The sequence below is a fragment of the Camellia sinensis genome, chromosome 5 (assembly GCF_055761805.1).
Source record: "Camellia sinensis isolate YWXY chromosome 5, ASM5576180v1, whole genome shotgun sequence".
NCBI classification, from domain to species: Eukaryota; Viridiplantae; Streptophyta; class Magnoliopsida; order Ericales; family Theaceae; genus Camellia; species Camellia sinensis.
In genome coordinates this window covers 173071782-173083111 of record NC_138965.1, presented here as the reverse complement: position 1 = coordinate 173083111, position 11330 = coordinate 173071782, and the positions used below count along the sequence as shown (strand labels likewise).

General features: G+C 38.2%; 1 protein-coding gene across 1 annotated transcript; it reads right to left on the bottom strand.

Moving 5' to 3' along the window:
* Positions 1 to 4396: 4396 nt before the first annotated feature.
* On the bottom strand, positions 4397 to 5302 carry LOC145791874 (uncharacterized). The gene has a single exon (XM_082872332.1). It carries the CDS (start codon positions 5300 to 5302, stop codon positions 4397 to 4399), a length of 906 nt encoding a protein of 301 aa, XP_082728458.1.
* Between the last annotated feature and the right edge of the window lie 6028 nt (positions 5303 to 11330).

Sequence of the window (11330 nt, the reverse complement as noted above, 5' to 3'; positions counted from 1 at the left end):
ATTTTTTTTCTCAACTTTTTAGTTCAAGAAATATACTTATTTAGGATATCCCAAACAACTAATATGAATTTTCTCCATTAAATAGACATGTTGGGCAAATGTCACGTTTATCAATTTTTATTTTAAATTTTAAAATAATTGAGAAATTTTTTTTAAAATTTAATTTTTTTTAAAGAAAATATAATAAATCTAGCAATTTTGATATAATTATATTGAACACTATTAAAATTTTAATTTATATAACACTTACCTCTCTTTTCATCTCTTTTACATGAAAATATATACTGTACATTATTTATTTTTATATTTTCACTTCATTTGTATTAATTTCAATCTATTTAATCTTATTAAAAGAGAAATTAATATAATTATGTCAAAATTATGTGACATATTATTTTTTTTTAAATCTCAAAAAAAAAAAAAAACAAATGCAAATTAATCTATAAATTATTAAATAAAAATTAAATACACATCATTACTCTTAAATTTGTGATGTGAACCCAAAGAAGGTCAAAATAAGGACTTTGACATATAAAACTCACTGTTTGGAAAATGGGTTTAGATGGCTTATTTCGAAAAAGGTGAAATAAATTTTTTAATTTAATAAAATAAAATATTATATTAAATTTATAATCAATATATATTTTTTTTCACAAAAAATTAAAAAAATTCTTTCTATCGAAATTTTTTAATCTCCGATTAAAATAATTGGAAAAATTTTGGCTGCCAGCGGGTCCATCAGCCTATTCCGTGGGAAGTGTCGCCAAAAAGTAGTTGTTGACTTTGAAAGTCTTTCCATATAAATTAATAAAATATATTATCATCTATATAAGTAATTCACATGAATGATTCTTGAGTCTTTTTATTTTTTGTGTTTTTCTTATTTTTAGAGAATTTTTAAAAAATGTTAAGCAATTTTTTTCTTAAAATTCGCTTAATTTAAATAAATTTAAAAAGTAAAATATTTGTAAAAAATATCTATAAATATAAAAAAATACAAAAAGTTAATACACTTTTATATATTTTTATTTCTTCACAAACATTTTAATTTTAGATGCATCTAAAAAATAAAAAAATTACTTAAAATATTTTTAAAAATTAGCTAAAAATAAATAATAAAAAAACTCAAAACTATACAAATAATTTTTTTATAATTTGACTAACATTTTCTTCCCCTAAAGCTCATAATAAACCATGTAACATTTTTCAATTAAGAAGGGAAGAGGGGAAAAAACAAGGAGAAAGAACGAGACCATCCACCAAACAACTACACGCTATACCACATTTTCAAACATTTGTTTTAAGGGATATTATCAACAACAACAACCCAATATATATATATAACCTTATAACAAAAATAAATTTTTAATTTTATTAATAAAATCTTAATCTTTTGATTTATTTTCAATCTAAATCATCTGTGTATTTTCATTAAGTAATATCGAAAAAAATGTATTTTAATCATTAAACTCAACAAAAAAAAAATATTTGACATTTTATATACACATACGTTAAATTTGATGACTAAATTATTATAATTTTTTATTTTGTTATAAGAGTTAAACTCTGAATTTTTTTTTTTTTTTGGGTTATTTCCCCAATTGTTTATTTCAGTAGAGCCGGGATCCAGTTTGCACAACAAGGAATGTTATGCTTTGGGTGGGGCCCATCTTGAGCAAATCTCTACAACTTAAAAAGTCCATTTTATAGGAATTATTAAGTAAATTATCAATGTACAAAATGATAGTCACATTAGTACATTATATTTATCTTAAAAAAAAGTAATAATTATAATTTTAAAAATAAATTATCCATTTTAAATCAAATATAATACGATGATGTAATCAACTTTGGAACTTGGTTTGTTTCCAAACCAAGAGCCAAACTACTTAACATGAGCATGCTCACTGTAACAAAAAAATACATTTGGTGGCCTAAAAATTTGTCGCCAAAAGTATAAATTTCGTCACTAAAAAAATCGACGACAAAGTATATAATTGGTCGTAAAAGCCCTGTCACTAAAAGTGTTGGTAACGAAATCAGAAATTGTCAGCGTATGTAGAAATTTAGCGACAAGCAAAATTGGTCGTCAAAAATTATATATTTTGTTGCTATAAAATTACAATTTGTTGCTAAAATGTTAAATTTTGGATAGGCTATGTAGTTTTAGCGATAAATAAATGCGTCGCCGAAAGTACTATTTAACGACAAAATTAATTTGGTCGCTAAAAATCACGTTTTTAGCGATGAGTAAGTTTTGGTTGCTAAAAGTTTCTAGAATAACCACTAATTTTTAACGACAAAAACAATATGTTGTCACCAAATATATTAACAGCGACAAATACACCATCTGTCACTAAAAATTCACTACACAAATTTTGAATTTAATAATTTTCCTGTTCAAAATAATCCAAAACACCTGTTTTCCTGTGCACAGTATATACACAAATGTAATGTAAATAATAATACACCTGTGCAAGACATTCATACTAATTCAAAATTAATAGCTATGAAAAATCCCAATAAACCTAATTACAATTCTCTGACAATCTAAAACATGCATTCCAAAGTACTTACAAACTACTAACATCAAACCTATAAATACATTACCAAATCCTATGTCAAAATATTTTCAAAAACACAAAACTAAATATTTTGATGCTAAACATTTAATCCATAAATCATTTACCAAAATCCTATGTCAAAATATTTCCAAAAACACAAAATCAAATCTTCTGATGCAGCCCGAACTATTTTCCACCATTGCCAATTTGTCACATGAAAAAAGAAAAAACAATATTAGATTGATAAAAAAAAAAAGCATCGATATGAATTTCACAATTTTGATTTTAATTTTGTAACGGGAATTCCAATCGGGTGTTGTTTGCTTATATAAGTCTATTTAGGCTTGAACAAGTTGTCCGTGCCAAGTTTCGGTGATTTTAGTGGTCATTTTGCAATTTCGGCCCCCGAACGGACCTTTTAAGTCATGTGTTTTACATTTTTTCTTGTAATTTTCTAACCGGAAATCCAATCGAGATCCCGTTTGTTCCTACAAGTCTATTTAAGTTTGAACAAACTGTCCGTGCCAAGGTTTGGTGGTTTCGGTGATCATTTCTCAATTTCAACCCCCGAATGGGCCTTTTAAGTCTTGTGTTTTACAATTTTCCTTATAATTTTCTAACCGGAGATCCAATAGAGGTCCCGTTTGTTCCTACAAATCTATTTAGACTTGAAAAGGCTGTCCGTGCCAAGTTTCGATAGTTTCAGTGGTCATTTCAAAATTTCAGCCCCCAAACGGGCATTTTAAGTCTTCTGTTTTATATTTTTTCTTCTAGTTTTCTAACCGGAAATCCAATCGAGGTTCCGTTTGTTCCTACAAGTCTATTTAGGTTTGAACAGGCTGTCCATGCCAAGTTTCGGTGGTTTCGGTGGTCATTTCGCAATTTCGACCCCTGAACGGGCCTTTTAAGTCTTGTATTTTACAATTTTCCTTCTAATTTTCTAACCGGAGATCCAATCGAGGTCCCGTTTGTTCCTACAAGTCTATTTAGGCTTGAACAAGTTGTCCGTGCCAAGTTTCGGTGGTTTTGGTGGTCATTTTGCAATTTCGGCCCCCGAACAGGCATTTTCAGTCTTGTGTTTTACAATTTTCCTTCTAATTTTCTAACCGGAGATCCAATCGAGGTCTCGTTTGTTCCTATAAGTCTATTTAGGCTTGAACAAGCTGTCCGTGCCAAGTTTTGATGGTTTCGGTGGTCATTTCGCAATTTCAGCCCTCGAACGGGCCTTTTAAGTCTTGTATTTTGTAATTTTCCTTCTAATTTTCTAACCGGAGATCCAATAAAGGTCCCGTTTATTCCTAAAAGTCTATTTAGGCTTCAAAAGGCTGTCCGTTCCAAGTTTCGGTGGTCATTTCGAAATTTCAGCCTCCGAACGGGCCTTTTAAGCCTTGTGTTTTACATTTTTCCTTCTAATTTTTTAACCGGAAATGCAATCGAGGTCCCGTTTGTTCCCACAAGTCTATTTAGGCTTGAACAAGCTATCCGTGCCAAGTTTGGGTGGTTTTGGTGGTCATTTTGTAATTTCGGCCCCCGAACGAGCATTTTAAGTCTTGTGTTTTACAATTTTCCTTCTAATTTTCTAACCAAGGATCTAATCGAGGTCCCGTTTGTTCCTACAAGTTTATTTAGGCTTGATCAAGTTGTCCGTGCCAAGTTTCGGTGGTCATTTCGCAATTTCGGCCCCCGAATGGGCATTTTAAATCTTGTGTTTTACAATTTTCCTTCTAATTTTCTAACCGGAGATCCAATTGAGGTCCCGTTTGTTCCTACAAGTCTATTTAGGCTGAACAAGCTGTCTGTGCCAAGTTTCAATGGTTTCGGTGCCATTTACATCAATATGTAACTCTATTAATTGGCATATATAATCTCTGCAACCTTGATGTCAACGGGAAGTATCTTAAGGTCTTGTGAGAAATTTTTTTACCTTTTCCATCATTCAACTTGTATCTAGACTCTTGACAAGTCGGACAATTGTCTAAATTTGCATTCTCTTTCCAGAAAAGTGCACAATCATACTTGCATGCATGAATCGACACATATCCTAAGCCTAAGTCACGTAAGAATTTTTTGGCTTCATAAAGGGTCCATGAAATCACTTGATCACTTAGCGGTAGAAGGTCCTTTAATATCCCCAACAACATGTTGAAAGACTTATTGCTCCACTTGTTCAACACCTTTACATGAAGCATCTTAACAACAAATGATAAAAGAGAAAACTTACGACACCCAGGGTACAACTCTCTTTGAGCATCATTCAACAATTTGTTAAAGTTGGGCATGCCCTCTTTTTCAACATTGTTAGCCACATCATTGTCATTGTCATTGTTATCGTCCTCCTCATCCTCTTCATTTTCATCATCATTTATGGTAGTCCCCATGTAAACATCTTCTAACAAATTTAGGATTTCATCATGATCTTCGCCTGTCTCTGCTTCCATTCTATCCCCAACACTTCCAAAGTCATTGTGGTTATCATCATTCAATGCATGAGATTGATTCATGGAAACAGATTCCCCGTGATGCACCCAAGTCTTATAAGAATGGGACATCCCTTTCACAACTAAATGATACTCCACAATTTTACTAGTGTGTCGTTCACAATTCAAACAGTCCATACAAGGGCAACGAATCTTATCATTTGGCCCTACATTCATCATTGCAAATTGAACAAAAGCCTTCACCCCATCTCGATACTGGGAACTCATCCTATTCTTAAGTAACATCCAACTCTTGTCCATATTTGGTTACCTACAAAGCCATGGTTGTGTGAAATTCCTTTGAATTAAAGAATTTACAAGATTATGGTTCCATATCTTTTGGTGACCCACAAGATTATGGTTCCACATCCCTTTCATGACCAAATGATGCATCACAATAGTAAGTGATAAACAAGATTTACTATTCAAGTAAAATATGCAATTTAGAGTAAAAGGTTGTAGACACCCCATTTTTGACCGACTTTAAGACTCAGACGTCACCAGTTGAGCGCTCGGTGATGTTGCGTATTGCGCTCGTTCTGAGGTTTCAGAGTCTCGGCTGTGAGCCTTGCCTCCGGACTTCGGGGCTCCTTTTGTGCCTTGCCTCGGTTTGCGAACCGGGTCCTGTTTTCTCCGTTTTCTCTTCCCAAAGGGAGGGAGAGGTCTCGTAGACCATCTCTCAGTAGCCGTAGGCTACGTTTCGTGGTCGTAGGCTATTTTTCCCGTTTGGAGCCCAGTTTTCGGTTTTCGAAGCCGTCGGCCGTGTGCCTCAGTTCGGGACCGCTTAACTACCTCCGTTTGCTCCGGTTTTTGGCACACACCTTATTTCCTCCCTTTAGAGGGACACTGTGGCCCGGGAGACCACCTTCGTGGTCATACGCCACTTCCGGTGCCTAACAGCCTGTTTTCGGGGCCCCGAACCGCGCGTTTTGGCCCCCGAACCTTCGTTTTGCATCTGTTTTGGTCCATTTTTGGTAGGGACCCTATTTTCATTGTTAGGGAGGTGGTAGGATGGTGGCCGGCCACCTATTCACCTGAAAAGCCAGTTTTCTCATTTTCTCTCTCCAAAAGCCAATTTTTCTGACAGAAAGCTGGTTTTTCTCACTTTTGAGCCACATTTTCTGGCTTTTCATACCACCATTGTGTTGTGCTCATCTGGGAGGCCACCAATATGGATAGGCCGGCCAGAAATTCATCTTGAACCTTTTGAACCTTGCTTAAAAGCTAGCTTTTCTCGCTCTTGGGTCACTTTTTCTAGTTTTTCTCTACACAGCTGTATTCTACTCATCTGGGAGGCCACCTTTCTGGGTAGGCCGACCAGCAATTTTGCTTGAACCTTTTGATCCCTGGTCGGCCGACCAAGGGGAGTGGCCGGCCGGCCACTTGAACTGGCCGGCCTGCTTCTTGCTTTTGCTTTTTCTGAGTGTAATCTAGTTGTGCCAGCTAGAAGCCATTTGGTGCATCCTCCATACTGATACTTGGGACCTTTTTGGATATTTTGGAGCCTCTCCTCTATAAAGGAGAGGCTTGGCTTCATATCAGCTGGTCAGACATTTTTGCTTAAGGCTCATAACCTCCCTCCTCCATTGTCCTTATTCTAAGCTCCAAAAACCTCATTTTCTTGGTCTATTTGCACTACAACCCTTAGCACCACACCTCCATCATCCATTCCAGCACCTTGGAAGTCATTTGCAGAGGTTGAAAGCTCACCAACTTGGTCCAAAAGCTGCTGGAGGTCGGCTCTTCAAGGGTAAGTGCCTATTTCCCCTAAATTCACATTTTTTTGCATGATTGCTTAGCCTTATTTGCAAGAATTTCTGGGCTTCGACCCAAACTGTAAAGTGTCTTATTTTGATCCCCTCTTCAACTTTTTTTAAGGACACTTTTCTGTTTGAGGTCATTTACTTCCCCTTATCCTCTATCTCTCTTTTAGGGCTATTTTTGCATCCTATTTTAGCCTTACTTGTGAGCATTTTCGAGATTTTCTATAAACTAGAAAAAGTCTTATTTTGACATCCTCTACAAGTTTTGTTAAGGTCCCATTTCTTTTTGGGGTCATCTTCCCCCTATGCATGCTTCATCTCTTCATGATTAAGGCTATGCATTAGAGCACTTGTATTGGCCATGGTTTGGCCTCTTAGCCACTGAAATCCAGTGGATTTTCAGTGGCTTAAATACATTTTTGAGGGCCAAAATTAGAGGGGGGTGACCCCCTCTCTCCTTGTCTTGTTTGGGGGTATTTTTGACTTTCCAAAGGGGCTCTATTTTGCATGTATCGAAGTCACTTTTTGGGACCAATTTTGTGAGTTTTAGGGTCTGTCTTGGCTCTGTCCAAGGTCCTTTTAGCAATGTTTTATGTCTACAATGCATGTGTAGAACAATTCCATTCGAGGCCTTTTGAGGGGGCCTTTCTTTGCATATTTCCTAGACTGATTTCAGGGCTTATTTTGTGAGTTTTAGGGCTGTCATAATCCATTTCCAGAGTTGGTTTGGTCATGCTAAGTGTTTATCTTGTATGTGCTTAACAACCCATTGAATGGCCTTCCAAAGAAGCCCCTCATTCTTGCATGCATTGGCTGCATTTCAGTGATTATTTGGGCATATTTTGGCATGTTTTATTCACTGTTTTTGGCTGGTTTGATGAGTTCTCATTTTCTTCATATACGTACCATGTAAACCATGCTTACCAGCCAATGTTGCATGCTATTTTAGTTCATCATGTTAGCATCTTTTGGCCATGCTCTAAACTGGAAATGTGCATGTTTTGGGACTGCCTTAGCTCTGTCTTTAGACTTCATGATCAAATAATGCTTCCTTTGTATACTTGTGGTTCAATGTATTGGACTAGTTTTGAGTTTCGGGGCTTATTCCATGCATCGGGTGCCATATTTCCATGTTTCGGGACCATTTAGCATTATGTTTCAGTACTAAAAATTACATGTTTGAATGCCATGCTTCATTCTTGCCATGTTTTGGTAGAGTGGCATTCAATGCCTTAGGCTCGGTCCTCGGTTTGCGTGCATGTGTGCACGCATTTCGATTGTCTCATTTTCATCTAATGGCCACTGATGTGAGTGTGGCTGAGGTCCACTCATGTTGGTGTAAGTCCATTATGCATTGTGTATGCCTTTTCAATTCATAGCATTGCGTATGCTAGGTCGCATGTTAGAGCATTGTGTATGCCATGTTACATCACGCGCATTGTGTATGTCATTTTCGTACAGAGCATTGCGTATGCTAGGTTGCATGTTTGTCGCATTGTGCATGCCATTCCATTTGCATGGTGCTTGGAATAGGAGTTAGCCCAAGCATGGGAAACGAGGGACGTTTCGTACTCCGAGTGACGGAACGTGTCTCAATTCCCCGTCGCCGACACTCCGGATTACCCATGATGGAGTTTAGGTCTTGTTGTGTTTTCATGTGCATTCATCTCATATTGAATCGTGCAATTCGACTCCTCAGCCATCATGCATCGATATGCGTGATTGGTGGCACGAGGATCGGGGACTACACTCCTTGAAGAGTAGTCATACATACATATGTGGAAATACTTTGCCATGCCCCTTTCTTACTCTCTGTTGCAGCAAATCAAAAATCAACAGCCTTCCAGAGCCTCGCATAGCATTCCGGGATTAATTGCAAATAGAGGCGAATCGGGGCATCACGATGGATTTCCGCGCCAAGCAACTCAAGCATGCATCTTTCATCATTCGGAATAGAGCTGAGGCGGTCCATAAGCTTGCATGCTAGTTTATCCGCTTTCCTAGTTAATTTGTTAATTAATTAAGGTTTTGTAATATTTAACTATTTATTCGGACTGTATTATTCTTTCGGACCCTCCGAGCGAGGGCACAATTGTAATAAGTGTGCGTGTGTGTGACGTATGTCTTCCAACCCCATTTCTTTCTCCCTTTTATTTACCAGCTTATGATGGTTAGTTTAGAACATGTTTCAATTAGCATACTTATGATAGCATGTTTGCATTCATTCATCTGTCTTGCATGCACCAGGCTCGGCGCATCATACTAACTGCATTGTATTTCAAATTCCAAATTGAATATGTGCTAGCTGTAGCATCATCATATGCCATGTTTAGAATAGCCGAGCCTATCTTAGTTGCATTTTGCATGTGTTGCATTAGGCATTTCAGCATACTTAGGATCATGCATTGATTTCTAACATAGTTTCTTTTTTGGCTTGGAGTACTAGGTGAGCTTTTATGCTTTAGCATCCTTGCATGTGTGTGAGTGACTGCCATGATAGCATGCTTACCATGAGGCTATGTGCTTATATGATATACCTGCCTGAATGCCTGTGGGTGAAGGTTGGGTTATCCGAATTGGAACAATTCATTAAATGCGAGTTTTAAGCTCACTAGATAGTGGCAAATCATCTTGTTTTCTAAGCCCACCTGAGGGTGGCAAATCTACATTTTAGCCTACTTGCGAGTAACAAACCGTTTTTAAAACAAACATGAGATGTTTCGTTCCAATTCAGGCGACCCAGTCTACACTTATATGCTGTGTGCATCACATAATAAATCTAGTCTAATAACCGGAATAAGAACGCATAATGTTTTCAAAACTGGATATCATGGTTAGTAGAGGCCGATCTTTGATCGGGCGAGCGGGGGTGCTCACGAAGTGACCTTCTCCAATCGTACCCAAGTTCCCGAGCCGAGGCAACTTTGGTGATGACGGACACGTGGCCTTAGGCAACGAGTCAGGGTTTCTTAAATTTCCCAAAAATAAAATATTTAGGTGGCGACTCTGTATCTGGCAAAGCAGTCCCTGTTTGGCACTTCTTTCAAAAAATCTGTTTTCAAAAATGATTTGCCGAATTTGGACTCCTTGATGATTTCATCGGTCTTGTATTGCACTCTGCGAGATTAGATACAAGACTGTGACATTGAGTCCTGAACTGTAGTGAGCCCAATGAACAAAACGGGAGGATTTCCTCCCGGGACGTTCGGGAACGTCTACAGTTTCTGGCGACTCCGCTGGGGAATTAGAGAACTTGACTCGAACTCATGATATCTTATTTTGATTACACTTATGTGTTTCTTTGCATTGCATTTGCATTGGTGCGCCTAGGACACCGTGTTTGCCATCTGCTATTCTTGAACGGTTTGCCGGAGGCTTACTTTGTCAAAGCATGCCATAAGGCTGACCGGTTGCGGGCTCTGCCACGACGGGAACACAAACCCCAGTTTTACCGGGGCACCCTTTTTGACCATTCGACCTAGTGCATATCGGAATCCATAGTGACCATTCCAAATTAGGACAGGTTGCTTACCCGATCATAGGTTGTTTGAAACCGCTGCATGCGTAGTGAAACCCTAGCTCCCGACAAAATAGGACAGGGAAACCCTATCCCAACATAGGGGTGTTTTGGCTCTCACTTGTTTGCTATGTGCTTTTAGAGTGCGTCTCTACAGGAATGTATGTATTAGTTTGCAAGTTTGGGCATCAAGCCTGCGGGCACTAGTTCAGTATTTTGGGAATCAGTTTTACCTGAGGGTATCTGTTCACAGACAGAATTTTGGGGCAGAATTCATCAGAGAGTGCAGTCATTCAGTTGTGCTCGTATTTGTTCTAGTGAAATCAGGCTGAAATGCTCTCTATTTTCTCTTTTGCTAGGTAGTCCTAGAATCATAGCTTCAGAAGGTTCCAATATCCCCCGGGTACACCGGACTTGTATTGATAGACTTTGTCAGGTCAGAGATTCAGTTCAAAGGGCAAATCAGTGTTCCTTCGCCAGAGGCAGGGTAAAAAGGCCAGTCAGGCACAGATCACCAGTTCAACAGTGTCCAGCTCAACGATCATTATCCACCTCACCTATGCGTAGTTGGAGCTGAGATATATGCTTCCACTTTAGAGAGGGAATACAAACCTATCCAGTAAAATCTTCCGTTTTCTGTTAATATGGAGGACATGATGCGTCAGCTCCAAGAAACCATGCAGGCTATGCAACAGGATGCTGCCCGCCAGGCAGAAGTGGCTGCACGTCAAGCAGAAGTAGTGGCCCAACAGGCAGAGTTAATTGCCTGGCTGCAATAGCAAACCGGAGCATCTGCTTCGCACCAAGCCCCTCCCCCACCAGGAGTTCCAGCACCCGAGGAGACAGCAAATGTCCAGGAAGATACGGACATTCCAACAGGGCCAGCTCCGCCCCCGATCCCATCTCAACTATCCAAGGCAAAGATCAACCCACCGGATTCTCCCTTTGAGTTCAAGGTGGACCCCACGGCACTAAAAGTAAGCAAGCTTGAAAAGTTATTTAAGAAATC